This window comes from Chamaea fasciata, unplaced genomic scaffold (genome assembly GCF_029207755.1).
Source record: "Chamaea fasciata isolate MVZ Bird 193981 ecotype frontalis unplaced genomic scaffold, bChaFas1.0.hap1 SCAF_6, whole genome shotgun sequence".
Lineage (NCBI taxonomy): Eukaryota > Metazoa > Chordata > Aves > Passeriformes > Sylviidae > Chamaea > Chamaea fasciata.
Window position 1 is genome coordinate 53310353 of NW_027094091.1, and position 20843 is coordinate 53331195.

Consider the following 20843-nt stretch of genomic DNA (forward strand, 5'->3'; position numbering starts at 1 on the left):
AGGATTTCCATCAGGGCTCACTATCATGCAGAAGCCATGCTGGAGTTTGAGCTAAAGAAAAAGATAGGAGAAGGGATCATCTGGCTGGAAGGTCCATGAGCTGTGGTGGGGCAATTTCAGACTTGAAATAGTAGATTTTCAGACAAAATGGTGTGTGCTAATGTGTTACTGAAAAAAAAAAAAAAAAATCTTGTGATGAAAACTCTTTTTTTTTCCTGCTGAGACTCTGCTGAGCTCTAGATCTCTCCTTGGCACTAGCTTTTCAGGCAGTGAAGTAGTCCTGTAAAACCTGGAAAAAGAAAAGATCCACAAAATGTGGAGTGACTGAATTTTTCTTGGCTCCGGGATGCACAGTTTCCAACCAGAACACATAATCACTGGTTTTGTTACAGGTTGCTTTCTGAAGGCCATTTGAGCTGGCTTCAACTGGAATGCTGACTTTTGCAGTAAATCAACTTGTAAAATGCCATTCACTGTCAAAGTGATTATTTTACACACTTGGTAAAGGTCTGATAAATTAAAAATATAATTAAAACCAACTTGTAAGGCAATAACAGCTGACATAAGAACTTTCTTCTTATCCTCTGCAAGCAGCTGGGTGGCCACAATATGGCCTCAGAGCTTTACTGTGCAGGATGTCTTTTGCCCTCCTTGTGGGGAATGACAAATGCTTCATGGAGCAGAAATTCTTAAAGCAGAGTCAGATTTGCAAGTGTTTTATGTTTCCGCCATGGAGCCTAAGTGCAAATTCCCTCTTGAGTGGTTTGTCTCCAATGCCCAAATTCTGTCATGTAGTCTTCTCTGCTCATACAAATTAATGGACAGGATCCTTTCCCAGCATCAGATGTGGCTCCATCCAGTCTGGTATTCAGAGTTTTTTGTTGGTTTTTTTTTTTTGGTCATTTACACAGACTTATATTGTCAAGGCAACCAAACACCAAATGTAGAGAAGTTTTATTTAGTCCTAGCCTACACATTTCTCTCCTATTGATCCTGCTTCATTTTACCCTGCAATAAGGGAGATGATTTCAGTTACCTCTCTGTTTTGGCTCTTCAGAGGCAACTTCAACTCACATTGCACCTTTTGCAATGTTCAAAGCCAATAAAAACAAAGTTTTCTGACAAAATAATTAATGCTTATAGCCATGGTCCACTGTCAGTAGGACTTCACAACATTTTGAGTTGGGAGACGTGCAAGTACTTCTTCTTCCCAGTCACACTTTAAAGGGGGTGGATGACTGACTGTAATTTGACAGTTGGTACTTCATCTTTGAGGCCACCAAGTTAATTTGTAACAATCATGGCAAAGGTTTATCTTTTGTGGATATATTTCCCTCATTGCAAAGATTGCTATTACATCTGTAGTGCAGAGAGGCACTGAGAAAAAGAGAGTTACTAAAGAGCAAAATGACTGCTCTGAGCAGCTGGCCCCACTGCCTTATGTTGCTTTTGCTGCCAGCCATGCCCTGGGCACGCAGCAGTGGGGACACAGCTGCCAGCTCTTCCTGAAACAGGCCGCAAGATTAAGCTCATAAACATAAAAAAATTGTATTTCAGGAAAATAAAAGAAAACCTGGGCTGTCATGTGTAGCTGGTCACTGAAAGAGGAAGTTTTTCTGATGTGTAATACTGAAGAGATTTCCTTTACCAAAATATGACAGCAAAAAATAAAAACCAAACAACCACTTATTGTCCTCCTGTTTTTATTACTCTTACTTCATGTATCTCCCTGGGGAATGCTGGAAATTCTTCCCTGCTTTTTGACAGTTGCCTGGAGTGACTGGAACTCTACAAATAGCAGCATCCCAAACACAGGAGGCTGTGTTGCAACATTTTCACAAAGTCAAGCCCAGATTCAAGAGCTCAGATTCTCTTTTCAGCTGACTTAAGCCTAAATCTTCACTTCTGGCTAAGGCTGCCTTATTGCCATCTGTTAGCTGAGCTTGTCCAACATTGCCCCATACACAGCCAGATTCTAGTGGGGTCTCAATCCATCTAAATCAGGGTTCCTTGGACTATATTAGGCATAGAGGTGTAGACAGACACAGAGGCTGGATGATGTTGGTTTTCAAGGCCAGGAAACAGAGACTGAAAATTTTGGGGGTTTTTGAATAGTGTAGCTATCCCATTAATATTCCCAGATGTGTGTCTGAACAGCAGCACAGGCTGCCACACTCATCTTGTCCCATGGACATCCTACACATCTTTGAGCATGCTGCAGTCCTGCCAGCTGCTGCCTGGATCTACCTCGTTTTAAAAATATGTGCAGGTTTCACCATGCATAATTTCTAGGATAGTGTAGCTCACTGTGGGATAGGGGAGAAATGGTGCTCTCTCTTCTTTTAAAACTATTGCTCTTTAACAGTTTAATTGCTAAGGTTGACTCACAACCTGAGGTAGGGGCTGAGACGGGGAGGGAAAGAGGGAGTAAACATTCCTTCTCTTCTTTTAAAGCTCATCGTTGTTCTCACAGGGTTTCTAGTGAAGTCTTATTATTCTGCTGCAGGCTTGTTACAATTCCTGGCACTCTGATCTTTCCATGCCTTGTTGGGTTGATGTTGTTGCTGGTTTTTTGTTGGTTTGTTTTTTATTTGGTGGTTGGTTTGGGGGGGGGGGGGGGGGGATGTTTCTTTGTTTGTTTTTTTTGTTTGCTGTTCGGGGTTTTATGCTTGGTTTTTACTTACAGACCTGACCCAAAACTTACCAGCAATCCATGAAATTAATGGAATTAAGTTCAGGTTTCCCCTGCTAAAACGGGATTGAGAAGAGGATGCTGTTCCTGAAGTACGGCAAACACATTTCTGGCCGCCACGGTGCTGGGATGGAGACACTTTCTGCACCAAGTGAAAGCCTTCGGAGTGCAGTTGCGCTGAGATTGTAGAAACACGTATTTTGGTGCGTGGGGCAGTGTTGGTTTGGGGTGGGGTTTTGGCGGGGGGGTTGTTAGCTGGTTTCGTTTGTTTTTTTCTGTTGTTGTTGTTTTGGTTTTTGTACCACGTCAGGATTTTCTTTGAGTCTCTTTTACTGATGGGGCAGGGCTATTGATGAGGCGTGAGATTAGAAACGGCGTGGCAGCAATTGCCGAGCCGAGGACATTCCCTATGCGTTCCCGGCTGCTTGGTTGGCTGTGAAACCGCGGGTTAGCCTCGGCCACGGCGAGATTTTCCTTTTGCTCCTTGCACCATCCCCTTTTGCCACAAGATGGGGATGCAAGCCTGAGTTAGGCCGCGTGGAACACGCTTCTTCCCCCGCAGCAATGAATCTCCATGATCTTTGCCCGCTCAGGGACCTCCTTTTGTTGCTGTTACTTAGAGCCCGCAAATTCTCAAGATATATTAATTCTCAAATAATTTCATATTACTGAAGGATGCTGGGATCTGGAAAAAAAACCTTTTTCCTATCTTTGCTTTAATTAAAACACCTCTGTGATGTAGTTGGCCATAAACAATTTGAACTCCTTGCAAATCCATGTCAAATTTTAAATCACCGCAGCAACAGTAAGAGGCAAACCTCTCTCTAAAAATACCTGTGTGTCACTAAGTAGAGATTAGTGAGCTAATGATTAGTCAGGTAATAGCTGGCAATTGATTTAGTCAGTTAAATCAATTCTATAAGCTGCTTTATTTTATGTTTTCAACTTCAAGAGTCATCAAATATCTACAAATGTTCTGTCCCAAGTGGTCAAGGAGAGAAATCCAGGCTAAAATGTGGCCAGGGAAGGCCCTGCAGGTCTGATGTTTAGCTGGCAGTGGTGGCAGCTTGGCGGAAATGATTAACAGGTTTCATTTCAAAGCATAACAATGGGCAGCCCCTGCAAGGTTTTGGTAGAAAATCTTACGTCACATACATTCCTCTGTTCTGTATGTTGGTGTAATGAAACCTTCTGTTCTTTCTGAGCTAAAGAAAAGTGTTCAACATACTCAGCCCTTCATTTAGCCAGCATTTACTCAGTCTTGCACACATAAAGGGAGGATAAAAGGGACCTGAGCCCACAAAATCCCATTTTTCATCATCCATGTTATGAGGTGAGACATCCTTTCATCACCAACTTGGGACCACTGTTATCTTTCTGAATAGCTCTAATCACTCCCCTCACCTCCAATACTATTTCAAAATGTAGGTACTGTACATTTTTACTGTTGACCTACAATAGAAAGTAATTTCTTTATAAATCCTCTTTTCCTATTTATCACCACTGCTTCCTTTTGCAGTACTGCTTGTGATGACTCATTATTCAGAATATTTGACATTCAGAGAAGTCACTTGTAATGACTGCCTCCAACAAATACTGCCTTTTCTTAAGAAAAAATTTGAATAAATAAAGTGGGATGTCAAAAATAACAAGATAATACTGAGCAGCAGGACAATGTTATTCAGGCTTGATGAAATTGCAGATTGTGTTTCAAGAACAACAATTTATTTTCCTACTTTAGAATTATAACTGCTGAATCAGATTTCTCCTTCTTCTACATCCTCCCCTGCCTAGAAAGGCAAAGGTGATATGAAGACACTAAAAATTCAACCTGCCATTTCTGTAGGGTTTCTATTGGAAGAGAGTCACACAATAAACCCCTGTCCCATCTTTCAATACCAGAGCTCTCAAAAATGCTGGATTTAATTTTCTGTCCTCCATATGTTGCCTAGTGGATTTTCATGGATGTTTGTTTGTTTTTCATTTGGACAACACAATGAAAGGAAAACAAGATAATTTCTAGTCCCTTTCACTTTCTGGTTTTCATCCAAAGCGCAAGATAGCCACGTATTTGTTCACAAAAGCAACACTACCACCACCCCTTATTAATACTAGTTTTAGATGTTTAAAATGTTTAATTGTTTACAAGAACAACATCCTGGGGAAAATCATCCTTATTTTGACTCCAAAATCTTTGCACAGATGTCATGATTGAAGTGAATCACATGTTTTGTATTGCATGCCCTTTGTCTTTTTTTTTTTCTCCATGAAAAGGTGTCTTGTTATTGATTTTTGGATAACAAGTATTTATTTACTCAGTGACAGACAAATGTCTCAGCGAGATCATAGAATTTCCTGGGTTGGAAGAGACATCAAGGATCACATAGTTTCAACACCCCTGCCATGGGCAGTGACACCTTGCACTGACCAGATTGCTCAGAGCTCCATCCAACCTCAAACACTTGTAGGAATCAACCATCCACAACTTCTCTGAGCAACCTGTTTCAGCATCTCAACACTCTCACAGTAAAGATTTTTCCTAATATCTAATCTAAACCTACTCTCTTTCATGTGTTTGTCTGGCAATTTCCAGCTGCTTTTGGATTATTGTTTTGCTTCTTGCTCTCACCTGTAGCTGACAGGTCTTACTCACTAGAGTATGCCCCATGTTTAGTTGGGCTGACCTTCCCGTGAGTGCCCTGGAAGGTCACAGCAAGTGTCCTGCAGCTGGCTGCTTGGGCTAGCCAAGAGGGAACAGAGTAATGCTCAAGGATTCTAGAGCTGCCTTGTAATCATTTAATTCACAGCAGCCTGTTTTTATGTTGGCTCTGATGAAATGGGTGTTGAATTCTGCTGTCACTTTGGAAATGATGAATAATAATCAGGTTAAAGCAATATATTGCATCATTCACAGAAGAGGTGCAAGGCAGTTCCTTTGAACTTCTAACACTACCCTAGCTGTTCTTCCCCTCTGGGAATGTTGTTTCAACATCTGAGGTTAAATGCCTTATTTGTAAACAAGTGGAAGGGAAGATTGGTTTTTTTTCCTTTTTGATTCATTGCACGATCAGCCTGTTCTTTGCAATGCTTTTATATTAGCATTTAGCAGTTATGTGGAAGTAGCGAGAAGATGATGGAGGGGTGCATCTCAGCTAGTGAATTTATTCTGTTGGCTGCCCTGAAAAGACAGGCATGTTAAAAAGCCATTGAGCTACTCTTACACAAATATAACATAGTTGAGAACTACAGGAAACAAACGTGTGACCCAAAGTAGGTGGGCATGATTATGACAAAAGCCAGTTATACAAAACTTGTGGATCTCTCTGACTTTTGTACCAGTCTTTCACAATGCATTTGCTCTGATTTGAGCTCTCATGGCTCTAGACATATTCTGTGATAAGTTGCTTAAATATTCATCTTGCAGTTGCTCTGTCCATGCAATGTTACATTCCTCAAGAGTAGAAAAGGGAAGAGACAGTTGTTTGATGTGACATCTTAGCCAGAAAACCTGAAATGGCATAATGGGAGCTGTATACTGAGGTGTGTTTTTGTTGTTGGTTTTGGGGAATTTTCTGCTTCTCTGTGATAGGCATGACTGCTGCTGATTTTTGTTTTCTAAGGATTTTCAGAATTTTTTGCAGGAAAATAGTGAAGGTTTCCTGAGTAAAACACAACCTAGAGTCAAATACCACAGCATCTTGGCTGATTTCTGTGGCACCAGAAGTACTTACTGCTGATCCCAATTCATCACACCTTTTTTTTGAACAGTCACCCTGAAGGCGGTGCTTCAGCGCAGGGAGGAGAAGAATTTCAGGATATATAGAAACGTGTCTCTGTGGGAAGGGTGGAAGGTACAGGAAGGAATCCATTTACTTCCAGGCTGGGGTAAAGACAAGTTGAGGTAAACCTTTCTCTGCCCTGCACAGGGGTTGTTGGCCCTGTGTAAAGTCAGGAGGGGACAAAGACGATTGTGGAAGTTGTAGTTTAGGTGTGATTCTTTTGACACCCAGGAAACAAGTATGCTGGCCTTCAGCTCTCTTGAGACTTAAAGCCAGTACTGAAGTGTCTTTATCAACACAGAGAAAAGTTACCAGCCTGTCATAGCCTCAAGTGCTCCAGTGGCTTGACAGAAAATGGGACTTTCTAGGCTCTCATAAACAATTGCTAAAGCTTGATTTCTGGTCTTGCTTTTCGTAGAATGAGCATGCTACCTCTTGACATGTATTTATGAAAGCCTTAATGCTGTAGCTGCTGTTCACTGCTGTGGGTTCATGTTTGAACTCCTCACTGCCCATTGCAGTCTCCAAGGAGTTGTAGGTTCTCATCATTCCCTCTCTGGATTACAGTTTGAAGCACTACACTGGTTTTCCCGGTGAAGCTGCAATTAGGATTAAGAAGGAAAGGGCTGTGTGTGATTCATGTGAAAAGTAAGTTAAAGGCTTACAGTAAAGAGGAGGATAGAGGAGGGAGGATATCAATTCACTTTGAGAGTCCTAAAGTAAAAAACAAACGCTAACTGTTAAAATGTCAATGCTAACTAGGTCTAACTTTTGTAAACTTACCAACTGGGAAACTTGTAATTTCGGGTTAGAGTGGTTTAGAGAGGAAAACAGAAACTGAACATGGAAGAGATCACTCTTCTTCCTCTCCTTTTCTCTACTTGGCCAGACTTCCTTTTGTCCCTGTGCCAGAGTCAAGTATTTCTGAGAGGCACTTTCCAAAGACCTTCCCTCCTACCCTGATGCTCAGGTCCTGATGCGTGGTGTTTACATCTGAGCGGATGTAGAAAGAAGCACGTGTGTGTTGTGCTTTTGGTCCCACAAAAAAAAAAAAAAAAAAAAAAAAAAGTCAAATGCCTCAACTCCCTAGTTCTGGTTTGAAGCGTAATTTGAATTTCTAGGACAAACACCGCTTCTGGGCGGCAGTGACCGGGAGAAGGGCACTGGGGGAAATACATTCCTCTCTCCCTACCACTGCCATGCCTTGACAGCTGGCAGTCGCCAGCTGTGTGGGGTGTCCTCCCCTCCACTTTTCGCTTTAACCTTTATTTCACCAACATATCCCTCGATGGAAACCCATAACGGAGGGCAAGGCTCGGACTGCTTCACGCTCTCCAGACTCGGGCCAAGTGTTGCACGGCATCCCGCTCTGCGGGGCCGTGGCAGTGTGGCGGCACACGGGTTTGTTCGGCCCGGTCTCCAGGCCACGCTGCCCGGGTCCGTTCGCCCTTCGGGCGGGCGCAGTGGCGGTTGGCCGGCACCCCCGGGTGCGGGTCAACCGCGCTAACGTTACTGGGCCCAGCGGCTTCGCGGCGACACTTCCAGCGGCTGTGCCCGAGCCCGGGGTCGCACACGAGCGGAGCGGCTCCCCTCCCCGCCAGGTACCGAGCAGCAGGTCCCGGCAGCCCGGCCCGGGGCCTCGGTGTTGCCCGGGGGCCGCCCGGTGCAGCCGTGGGACCCGCCCTCCGCTCGCCACGACCCGGGGAAGCTCCGGGAGGCAGAGCCACCCCCGTCGAGCCCTCCCGGCCGCTCCGGCGGGAGGCAGGAGCCCGGCTCCGCTCCCCCCGCGGGCCGCGGGGCGGGCCGGGGCGGCGGGCGGCACCTCGGGGCCGGGGCTCCCGCCGGCTGGGGGCCCGCCGGGAGCGGCAGCCGGCATGGGCGCCGGGGCGCTGTCCGTACGCGTGAGTCGGGGCTGGCGGCGGGACGGGCGCGGGAGCGGGAGCGGGGCGGCGCTGCCGGCCGAGCGCGGCCCGGAGCGGGGGCGGCCGGATGGCGGCCGGATCAGCCTGCTCCTCCTCCCGCCGCCCTCCGCCGGGGTCCCTCGCGGGGCCACGGCAAGGGAGGCCGGTCCGGGCCCGGCGCCTTCTCCTCGTCCCGAGCGCTCTCCATCTGTGCTCTCCTTCTCTCTTCTTCTTTCTCTTTTTTCCTTTCTCCTTCTCCCCGCTCGGCATCTGCCGCTCAAAGATTCGTTAAGGCGATTCCAGGCGGTTTTCTTTTAGCGCCCCCCCCCCTTTTTTTTTTAATAAACCCAGAGAGCAATTGCGCTGCCGCGTTCCTTGCGTTAAAGTTGTTGGAGGAGCTGTAAAAGTGCGTCCCTGTGGCGTATAAATAGCTTTTTTTCCGAGTGTCTGGGCGGCACTTTTTGGCGGCATCGTGCAGGGATGATTAAGTTGCTTTCCCAGTCTTGGAAGTCAGCGGCAGTGGCATTAATACTTGGACACGTTTTCCCTGGGTAAAGTCAGATCTTCCATCTATAAGGCAACATAACACTGAACTCTTTGTTTAAGAGCTGTTTTGAGGGGATGGCTTTATTTTGGTTTTGGTTAGATGTGTATTTTGGATAACCACATAATTTTTTGTGTTCCTAGTTAGTGCAGCCCTTCAGATCCTGAAACAAGCTCAAAAATTTCCTCTTGGTTCTGTGGACATGGCAAATGTCTGTCGGTTCTCGTGCAGATTTAAACAGTGAGTTTCCCCCAAGTAAATCCAACTCAGTGTCTCAGGTTTTCGAATGTTGAAACAGGCTGGAAACCTGTAACTGAGCAAGATTGTGAGGCTAATTGAATGCCTTAATTGGAAAAGCTCCCTGAGCATCACAGCTGCCCAGAAACTGCTCAAAGGATTTTTGCTGTCTTCTGAATTTAACCTAGTCTACATGATTTTTTTCCCTTGTCATGTCTCTGCCTGGAATAAATATTGTTTATTATTCATTTAATCCTGAACGGGGACATGTCTTTTTAAAAGAGATGTGGTATTTTAATGTTAGTCAAATTTTAGTTCAAACACTGATGCATCATCTACTGTTCATTGTAAATATTTATAAGATTGTCACAATAGTGCAATATTGCGGTTCTGTTTCACAAATAATAAAACATACTTGTGATGTTTATATAAGCAGCATCTTTTGTAAATATCACACGACTGTTGTGTAGGACCTGGGACTGTAGAGCACACATATGTTTCAAATAACTATTTAATGGGAAAAGCACAGCCAAGTGAGTCAACTGCCAGATCATTTTATATCTGAAAGGACAGTCATGCTTAATAGCAACATAGCAGATGTTCATGTTGCTTACAGACTAAAGTAAAAATACTGTGTCTCAAGTGAAGACATTTTAAAGGCTTGTTTAAAATAAAGTATGTATGCCATGATAAAATCTGTCTCAACACAGTGAAATGTCAAGACTTAGGCAAGAGTCTGAGCACTTTTTTGGGTTACTACATAGCATTGTCCGTGTGTAGTTTCTACTACCAGTTTGTTAATGAAACACAGTAGGAATAAGTTTATTTTTAAGCACCATGCCTATGGTTGGCTTCTTAAACCGGCTGAACTTCGTGGTAGCAGTGGCTCCCAGTTCCTGCAGCGTGATTGCGACTGTGGCGGGTGATGCTGCTGCTCTGTCTTGAGGTGTCTTCCCAAATGTGCAGTCCTGTAGGCTGATTAAGATTTCTGCCTATTATCAGTCCCATAAATTAATCACGTATTGTTTTATTCCCCTGGTTTTATTAACTATCCTCCCATGATTGCTCTGTCACTACAACTCAAAACTTGTGAGAATAGTGTGCCTCCAGAAGAACCTAAGGGATTAAGGGTTTATTGTACAGTGGGTTTTCCACCCCCCCCCCTTGTTATGTGTGATTAGATTACATAGTCCTTTTCTAACTTTAAAACCTCAGCAATTAAATTGCAGACTTAGCAGATACTAACTGTAACAGAAAATCTTACATAAGCATCCTTCTCACCTGACAGTGGTGAAAATGAATTGGAAGAAGCGTGCAGTGAACCTTCTCCAGAGTACTGCCCTGACATCCTGGAGACAAGCTGAGCTACTGGTGGTGTATTGGGATTGTTTGTGTTTGTCCAGTTGCTTTTGTAACCCTTGAGATTTTCATGAGTTAACAACAGCAGCCACCTGCTTACTTACTCCCAGTTACTTGTTATTGTAGCAACAAGCTTGTCTGCAAAAGTCTTTCTCCCTTACCTACAGACTACCTACATTCTTGCTCCTCTTCTACTGTTTTCTCTGTTCATTTTTACTTTCCTGCTTCACAGAGGTTTTTTTTCCTGTGTATTCAAACTAAGTTGGGCCAAACCCTTATGCTGGAGCATAAAAGCCAGTTTTGGTGGATGTGCTTGTTTTGTGACCACACAACCCTCTGCAGCAAATGTGACTAATGCACTTTTTTTTTTCCCTCTGCCCCTTTAAGCAAAGTAAGTTGACTGTCAGATTGAAGGAGGACATGAAAAAGATAGGTATGCTTCCACTGAACAAGCAGAGGGACATGACCTGTCCAAAGGTGTTTGGTGTAAGTCTTCTGGAGCTCCAGCAGCAGGGACTGAGCAAAAATGGAATCCCGATAGTTGTGTGGAATATAGTGGAGTACCTCACCAAGCATGGTAAGCTTAGTGGAGTCACTTCTCCTTAGGAGCACTCTTTATGTAAAACTCTTCAAAGGGAAGAATGTGGGGGTTTTTTGTGGCACGAACCACAGGCAAAGAATGTTACTGTATGTGGTTTGCTTCTTTCTCTTTTTTTTCCTGTCTTGATGCTGAACTTACTTTTTAGTATGTTTATAAAGGTGAACTACAGTGTTCGGTAGCAGCACACTCATAAACAAGCTGTTCAGTTCATAAATGGGATGTATTCCATTTGTGAAGGTTTGTGTCGTATTCCAGTTGCAAAACATTTGTCTTTAACACTTTATCTGTATAGTCACAGGCGCACACACGCACATACACACACATCCCATCAGAGAATATTACTGGAAAGGAATACAAGTTTTTACAGGTTTTCAGATATATTCCGGTTACTATTAATCCCCTCAAGGAAGTAAGCTCAATTCTTAGCTTTTCTTTGCATTAATTTAATGGGACTTTAGTTCCTGAGTTGAAATACATTTCCTTGCAGAAACTTAGAGCACCACTGGTGCACAGATGTCTTGTATGGCTGGCATCTTGTATCTGGTCAGCAGCAGAAAAGGTTTGTGGTGGTAATTTCATTTGATAAGGAGCTGCATCTGGTTTTACCCTAAGGTTTTTTTCTCAGCTACTCAGTAATGATAATCCAATTGTAGAGGCTTAGATTCTGTGACTGTATCTTGATAGATCCTCAGAACCTCATGGATGCAAACATGGCTTGAAAATTAGCTTGGATTAATGTACAACACAAATTTAAAACATGCTCCTACCTTTACACAGCAGCATCTTGCTTGATCTACTTCAGCCTGCCTGAAAAGTGGACTGCTAGGACACTGGAGAAGAAAGAATGGAAAAAGCTTTCCATCATTTAGGGTTTAATCAAAACCAGAAACTGACAGACACTCTTAACTGTGGGCTGTTGTTCTGTGTTCCATAAAAAGATTGGAATCCCACACGACTGTGCCTCAAATGTGGACTAAACAAGCCAGGTTTTCTACTCTGCAGCAAGATTAGTTGGGCTTCTGAATGCCAGGTTGATTATCTGGCCCCGATAAAGGCCATTCTTTTTCTCAGAAATGCAAGCAATATCTCAAAGATGCCCTCTTATATGGGAAGTTGTTGAAATGGGTGTCCCGTATCTGTGTAAGGTTTATTTTGTGAATTAATGGTGAAGTTAACTGTGAAGGCATTTTTAACAAGGGCCCAGATACCCAGGGTGAGCTGACTGTTGGGCAGCTTCATCTTTAAACTAAGTTTGCCTATTTCCAAATTTATAGATGAAGCCAAATTTCCCTGTTCTGTATTTAGTAGTTTCTATTTACTGTTTTCAGGATGTTCTAGCCTTTTTATTTCCATAGATGAGTGAGAGGGAGAAGGAAGTTTGATCTGTGTGGGGGCTGTGGCGTTTGCTCACCTAGTGCTGCAAAACCAAAAATCTTTATTGAGATGAGGCGTTTTCTGCCCTCGAGATGGCAGCACAGCATGTCACAATGCATTTTGTTGGGAATGCAGGAATACAAACTGCCAACAGTATCTCATATAACTCAAGTAAAATGTTTGGGTGCTTGTCCATTTTTTCCCCTTAGTAGAGCAGTGTTTGTCTTCTGGTGCAATAAAAGAGATTATTTTTCTCTACAAACTCTGCTGCCTCAGAATTGATTTCCTGGCCTGGAAGCATTCTGTCAGATTGCAGTTCCTTGATGTCTAGTCTGAACTGGTGAAAACAATACATATTTCGATCCTCTTAGTGTTACGCTTCTGAGGAAGAACAAGCAGGTCTATAGACACAGTAGTAGAAAGGCAGAATTTTTGCAAAAGTGTTCTAGGGAGAAAATAATTTATAGGGATCAGTTTTAGGGTCTTCACAGAAGGTTTTGAATCTTAACAAATGCCTAGAAAGTGCTGTTCAATTCAGTTTGATTAGTCTGGCTTTCTCTGTTGAAGCCTCCCTTTTTTTGTACATCTCCTTTTCCTGGTGTGGGGTGTCTGGCCTGTAGTGATCTATACCATTTCTTTTTCATTGTGAAATACTTTGGGCTTTGTGCTGTCCAAGATACATTATTTGCTCATTGAGATTTCCTACTATCATGAAGTTGTAGAACTCACTATGGAGTTACTGCTGTACTCAGCACATATTCAGATATTTTTGCCTCATGATGGTCATGGGTGAGAACCTGTTACCCTAGAACATGAAGCTGGAAGCAATCACATGTGTGAGTATGGCAGTCCTGCACAAGGTGATGGGCTACTTCCAAAAATGAAACAACAGAAGTGTTTTGTAGAGTCAGTCCTTCATAGGATCCTTTTCTGTTGAAATATCCCAATGGAAAATGTCTTGTCTCAGTTGGTTTGTCATCGTGTGAGACAGCTCAGTGGCATTGCAGTATTGTGGGTTCTCAAAATAGTTTCCCAGGCCTCAAGATCTTGTCATTAGTATTTTTTTTTTATCATAATCTAACTACCTGACTAGAGGGAGTTTCTGAGGACAAAGTAGTATTTTTTTATATTGTAGTGTATTAATTGCCGTTGTTTGTATTACTGCATGTGTGTTATTTAAACTAGAATATCTGTTTCATCATGTCACTGGGATGTGGTGGTTCAGCTCAATCTTAAATCAATATATAATTACAGGTATGACACAGGAGGGACTCTTCAGGGTCAACGGGAGCGTGAAAATGGTGGAGCAGCTGCGTCTGCGGTACGATTGTGGGGAAGAGGTGGAACTCGCTAGAGATGGTGATGTGTACTCAGCAGCCAGTCTGCTGAAACTGTTTCTGAGAGAGTTGCCAGATGGAATTATCACGTCTGCCTTACATCCCAGGTTCATTCAGCTTTATCAGGGTAAGTGAGAGGTAGTCTTCATCCTTCAATGCACTTTCTTTCTGGGTAACTGGTTTCTTAGTTTACTTACTTTGTTTCTCATTGCCTTTGGCTTCAGCTCTTACCTGCTCCCAGATGTGCAGTTCTGTTACAAGAGGCAGAAAAATGTTTCTCATGTATTTGGTAAAGTCTGGACTATTTATGATTTTCTAATCCAGTTATATCTGTGGAATTAAAAATGAAATGATCAGCTGGTTTCTTTGGGTATGCTTGTATAAAATAATTGCACAGATTAATAGATAGATTTATTTTTGTTTCATAGGTTGGTTTCTGGCACTTTCATTGTACTGGACTCTTGAGAAATGAGAACTTCATCTGCTTGTCAGATCGGGCTGAAAGCATACACTGCCAAAGTTTCTGCTTCACACTAAGTAATATGATTGTCCACCAAAAGAAAGAACCAGTTTGCAAGTAACAGCAGGTTTTGTTTTATTCCCTGTTGTAGCACACAACCTGGAAGATTTCTTTTTTTTCTTTTATTTACACCCCCTCATCCACCTTCAAGTGGTGGATCAACCATAGGACAGAATACCACTTCTGCTGTGGAAAGTTGAGAAATCATTTTGAAGAGAGTTATGCAAGTTTCAGTCTATTTCATCTGTATCTGACAATCTCTGGTGGTGGTAGGTGGAATAAGTGGTGGTTGGCCCTGTTCCTTGACCATATGGGTCACTGACAGTTCATCTCTCTTGCTGCAGGCAGTCAACACTTCTTTATCTTTTCTTAAGAAGTTGCAAGGTAAGTAGGTAAAGTTACTGGAGAATGCAGAGGAGGTTCTCACATTCATGTCTTGAGGTCTACACCTTCCACTTTTCTTGCCTTCAGTAGGAGAGGAGGTTTAGCCATTTCCAAGAGGAGTGAGAATAGTGCCATGTGTTTTCTTTATTTCTTTTGTTTTTTGGGCTGGAGAGAGTGTTGGTGGTGCACTGGAGAAGAGCTTTGTGCTTTACCTTGAATGCAGACATTTCAGCTGTAGGTTGTTTGTGGACTGTGTAAAATACCTTCCCTATTTAGTAAAGTTGTCTGGGGCACAAGGATAGGGTTCGGGAAGTGTTGTGTAGGAAGGTGCTATTGTTTTAGAAAGTCATTTTTTTCTGGTCATTGCTGTGCTTTCTCTGGGGACTTCTAGATTTCACCAGGTCTGACTCATGAGCTGTATTTAATTATGTTCTTTCTCAGAAATCACAGCTTAAGTGTAAATTAGTAATAAATAAGTAAGTCACGCCTTTGCTGTTCCATATCTCTTCCACAAAGGTCATATTGGTGTATCAGCAACTACTGATGTCCTTTGCGAACAGTGCTGTTTGTGGAAAGGTTAATTTGTTCTGTCTCCTACAGGAAAGGCAAAATCCCCCCAGTACTTTCCAGGGAAATGAGATGGATATTGTTACTAAGCAGATTCACTCACCAAACTTTCTTCTTTCCAAATAAAGTTACTGGTGTAACCTATGAACCCAGTTCTGCAAAAATCCATCCAACTGTGACGTGTCTTCATAGCTAAGTTTGCTTGTATTTCACAATAAGTTCAGGCTTAATGCCATTGTAATTTTGATTAGGGAAAAAAGACTTATTTGAAAAATGCAAGTTGGCTGTTGTGGCAAGGGGAAGGCTTTTGTAAAGTTTGAAGAAAACTTGAAGGGTTTTTCACGCCCTAGGAAATACAGCATAAACGAGTAGTTATGAGAGGCACTGATGATTTTCGTCGTGTTCAGATTAGCTTAAGTGGTAGGTGGGCATTTGCTTGCAGTTAAATGATCAACCAACTGTGCAGGATTGCGGGAGTTATCTGTTCACTTATCAAAGTATGTGCAAGGGTATTGGTTGCAAAATGGTACCAGGAGAGTGCGTGCCTGGGTGTTCATTTTGTAAACTGTGAAGAGAGTAGGTCAAACTGTTTCTGAGTCAACAGGTTATTAAAAAATAACTCTGAATCTGGAGCCACTTTGCGACATGTCTGCAGCGAAGGCAAATACAAGCTCTGTCACAATCTCTGTATTCCCTCCTGTTGAAGCTTTGCATGGGAAATGTTTTTTTAGGATTATGTTAGATTTCTTTTGGTGTATTTTTAGGGGTTGTTATCAGCATTTTTTAAGCCAGCTGAGATCTTGGCCTGAGAAGAACATAGTTACTTTACCTACCATCAAAATGGTTAGAGAGTGATTCCTCTAGCTAAAAATAGCTGGACTGAAAATTACAAATTTTACCTGTAGCTGTAACCTTTTTCAATTCCAGCCATCAAATTTGTTACCAAATCAAAGAGAAATAATCTGCCCTGTTATGGAAGAGAGAAGCTGTCCTGTTGGTGTTCAGGAGGTCCACACAGCTGGTTTGGCATTGCTGTCTGCAGCCTGTGCAGTGTTGTGTGAAACAGAGCTCTGCATGCTGCCCTCAAACCCTAAAATACTTTTGTTTATATAAATATTCAGTGTAATGCCAGGACTATGCAGTTCCATAAAACATCATATAGTGTATTTTGGTGTGTCCTGGCATTCTCTCTGTGCCCTTGGAGAAGGACAGTGGCAGTGGGAGCTGGGAAGGGCCTCTCTGTAAATGATGTTGATCGGAGATGTGTGTTGCAAGCGCAGGCCAGGGACACACTGATAGTGACCTTGGTGTTGGCTGGTCTTCTCACAATGCCTGACAAATAAAGGCTGCTCCTTATGGGGAGTTCTGGGGTAAAAAATGTCCATCACAATCTCTTTTGTGGCTGAGGCTTTGCTGCAGAGCAGAGCTGTGCCCACTCGTGGGAGGGCTGTACTTTGAGAAACTTCAGCCAGAAATTAGCAGCTCCCATGCAGCAATCCCTGCCTGAGCTTGTTTCTTCCCTCTGGCTTTTCATTCCTTATCTTCTGTATCGTGATCACTGAATCTTAAGACATCTGTGTGTACTAGGAACTGCACAGCTCTTACCCCTTTCACGGGTCACTTGCTTTCATCAAGACAAAGTGCTACTGTACGGTAAACATCTTTTTTGTTGTTTTATTCCTTCCTCCAGTGGAGGTGCAGTGAAATACAGACTCTGTCTTCCTTTCTTACTCAGTCTAATTAAGTTTAATGCTATTTCGTCACTCTGGCTTCTTGACATTGCTCCTCCTATAGAATTTATATTTTTTCAGTGGACAGCAGCAAGATGTGAGTTCTGTTTCACATACCTCCTTCTGCTCACAGCCTGTGATGGCTGGCATGATTTTGTCTGGTGCCTGTGAACAGCCTTGCCTTTTTCAGGGAGAGGGATAGTAGGCAGTGGAAGGGAAGGAGCAGCTCCTTTCCGGATCAACATGTCAGTTTACAGAACACTTAGTAGCCAGCAGCTGTTTGAGTTACATGAACAAGCAGAACCAAAAATATGGCTTGTGTTGGGGGATTTTAGAGGTCAAATTTCAATCTGACCAATGACTGTGAAAATGAATAGATGAGAGCTGACCTTTTAAGCATGGTAACTGCAGCAGTGCACCAAATCTGATTCATTAGATATCTGTGATTCTCCAGGCTCCTGTGACATGATGTTAACCTTTTCCTTTGACTTTTATTGTCGTTTCAGTGTTATCAGAGCTATTTCCAAGCTAGAGAAATAACTTCTGTTTTCTGTTTGATGGTGGCATTTGTTATGCAGTAAAAACTCTTGGAACTGAATTTTTTATGCAGATGACACTCACCAGAGTTGCGAAAGAAGTGTGCTCTTCCTCCTGTATGTTGGAATGAAGGATAAATACAGCACTGCAAAGTGCCGTAATGATAGAGTGAGGTGTCTCAAGCTGGATTGTGATGACAGCCTTCTTATGAGGAGGGCTTACAACATTTCTGCTCCTGTTGGCAACAAGCTATGATTTTTTTTCCCTGTGGGGCAGGATCACGTCTGAAGGATGGTGTCTGAAGCAGAACGTGTCTTGGCAGAGAGAGACGGGAGTCCCACTTCCCATAGATGGCAGAGGTGAAAAGAAAGGCTTTAATTCCTCTCACAGCCCAGTGGGTGCCGTGGTACTGCAGTGCACAGCCTGCTGCCTCTGTGCCAAGGATCAGCTTCCCAGGGCACATTGAGAGCTGCTGACAGATGCAAGCTTTTCTATCTGCCCTCCAGCCTGGTAGCATGCAAGGCAGCTGGCACCTGTGCAGTGCTAGTATGACACTGAGCAGTGGCCTCTCTTCCTCACTTCACAGCACAGGTAATTGGCTAGGGTGTTGTGGTAATGTGGCTTCAGTGCTCCCAGACTGGAGTTGTTTGGGATCAGACCATCTGAGACTTGAGCAAAACCGATACGTGCACCTGTTTGCAGGAAATTCCTTATCTTTAGTGAAGTTCAGGCAGCATGAAGGAGTACCATAAACAGAGATGAACTGGGGAATTAGATTGTGTCTCTAGTGTCAGAGACACTCAATATGTTCAGAAATAGCATGAACTATTGGAAAATATGTCCCTCTTGTTGTGAGCTGTGGGTGTATGCTGAAATTAAATGAGACTGAAAACACCCTCACAAATTTGTCTGTACCTCCTACACTGTTGAATCTCCTGTTTCTAGTTAATTAACATTTTTGGAGAGACTGCCTGTCCTTTTCACTTGTATCCTTGACTTGTTCCTCACTAATGAGTCCCTAGTTCAGCTTTGAGGTGCCAGCTGCCCTTGCTGGCTTCTGTGGTCCTCTGTGTTTTGTGTCCTCTGGCTGCTGAACCTAGACATGGCCTGAGGCTTCTGGTTTTGTTCCTTTCTTCAGCCCAATCCCCTCTATTTTGTTCTTGGTTTCAAGCCCTTCCTGACTGCACACCTAGCTAGGCTTCACTTTCAGGCCTCGGCTGAGATGCTGTCTATTGCACATGGCTTTCGGAAGGCTCACAAAATAAAAAAGTTGAATGTCTTTGTCTGCCTTGAGAGCACCTTCCTCTTAGCCTTCATTCTTACTTTCCTCCTTTTCCCTAGGCAAAATTTACAAAAGAATTGGATATGCAGTGCTTGAAAATCATGAATAGCATAAACCACTCTGGTGCTCTGATGGTTTTCTGATAGTGACTACCAGCTCAGTAAACCTTAGTGACTGACTTTGAAACAAACTGAAAAGGAGGAGGAATGCTCCAAAGAACGGATTGTTGTTATGGCTGAAGACTGGTTTTGCTCTCTGATAAGTTGAAAAGCTGTTATATTTGAAGAAATACAGTCATGGATAGCAGTAGCAGACTTAACCTGAAAACTGTACGAAGTGCATGGAATACTGTGTATGCGTGCATATACTTTGTGGTTGAGATTCACCACAAATTTTAAAAGGAATTTTTAAAAATAAAGCTGAAATCCATGAAATGTTATCAGCGGAAGAATCAACAAATTCTTTTGTTTTTTGGATTCTTTTGCGAGAAAAACTTGAGTTCCTTCCCTTGTCTTTTCACTGGAGATGGAGGAGAGAGAGCAAAGCCCTATTTTCTTTCTTAGATTTCACAAGGAGAAGGAATTTGATGGCTCAGTAAATGGGGTTTGCTACCTCATGTTACTCATTGTCTCTGTGTCCTTCAATTAGGGTAATTTCTCATGATCTTGTGATGTGGTATCTGTCTCTGTTCTTGAAAGTACAGAAATGAACAAAGGTTTGACTGTGCTCAGCAATAACATTTTTGATGTTGATTCACACCCCATAAAACGTCATGTTTAATGAACAGGGACATCCTACCCAGAAAATACTACTAAGGCCCAATCGCTTTGTTTGTTGTCAGAGTGCAAACCTGTGTTCAGAATGTTTTGTGGTGGTTGTTAGAATCTTTCTAGTTTGGAAGGGATGGAAATTCCTCCAGTAAATGAAAAAGTACCCATCAGTCTAAAGTCCCAGTGGGAGACTCAGACAGGCAATTAGCTATCAAGGGCATTCCCTAATTAGATGACAGAGTGATGCTGGTGGAAGAGGTACATTTTTTCTGAGAGATGGCTTTGGCTTTCCTTATCGTAACTGCAAGCAATTTGTAGTAGAAAACTGTGCTAGTTGCTTTGTTGTCTGAAGAAAAGTATGTTTGGAGGTGAATTTTAATGTTTTGGCTACATGGAAATTAGTTGTGTTTTGTTTTCTTTTGAGTGTCATAACAAGATAATTAGTAATCAAGTCAGAGACAGTACAGTCCACTTTGATCAGTGCAAATACAAATTCACTGAAATTCCTTATTGTTATTCCATTTAATACAGTCTTCAGAGGCCTCCTGAAATTTTTCTGCTGTAGTGGATCAGATTTCTTGCTGTTGCCAAGCTGATTTCTAGTAGCTAAGCCATGATTTTTTTCCTCTCTGTAACTGTAAAAAAGGTTGTGATAAGCAAGCAAATAAGATTTTTTTGTCTCATCTGCTTCATGCATGTTTGATATTTGACTTTTCTGAAGGAGCTAATTTATTATCTGTAGAAGAAAAGGATTTAATTAATCAGTTGGTTAAAATGTTTGGTCCTGTGATTTGACTGGCATTTTAAACTTTGGTATGCTGTGATGAAAGAATTAATTCTAAGTCTGTGGTACCAAAACAGGTGCAAAAAAGTGAATTCAGCATGCATATAAAAAGGCTTTCTTGCCATGTAGAGTATTAGGCGTGTCAGGTAAGGCAGGAATCCTAAGCTTGGAAGCACGTGAAGTCCCTCAAGTTTCAGCTATATGAAGTGGCAAATAAGTATATAAGAAACCTCATTTGTTTGCCGAACTATTTACAGGATAAATCCTGTTTATTAGCCACAAAAAAAAGTCTTATTGTAAAACAGAAATAATATTGCAGCCCAGTGGCTGAGTTCACAGGAGTCACTTTCCTATATTTTTATACAGATGCTAATTTTCACAACTAACCGCTTTTCAAAGCATTCTACTCCTGAAACACTGTTCTCCCAGCTCTGGAATATTTCTG

The 20843-nt window shown here is 42.6% G+C and overlaps 1 protein-coding gene across 4 annotated transcripts in view; it reads left to right on the forward strand.

Moving 5' to 3' along the window:
• The first annotated feature begins 8278 nt into the window (after positions 1–8278).
• Positions 8279–20843, forward strand: part of FAM13A (family with sequence similarity 13 member A) — a 121081-nt gene continuing 108516 nt past the window's right edge. For 3 of the 4 annotated variants that reach the window (XM_066186384.1, XM_066186385.1, XM_066186386.1), the window contains exons 1-3: positions 8279–8372; positions 10900–11089; positions 13742–13951. In XM_066186384.1, coding sequence (XP_066042481.1) covers positions 8346–8372; positions 10900–11089; positions 13742–13951 — 427 coding nt within the window. In that variant the 5' untranslated portion in view covers positions 8279–8345. The remainder of the gene's footprint in view (positions 8373–10899; positions 11090–13741; positions 13952–20843) is intronic. The other variant, XM_066186387.1, reaches the window with a different exon arrangement.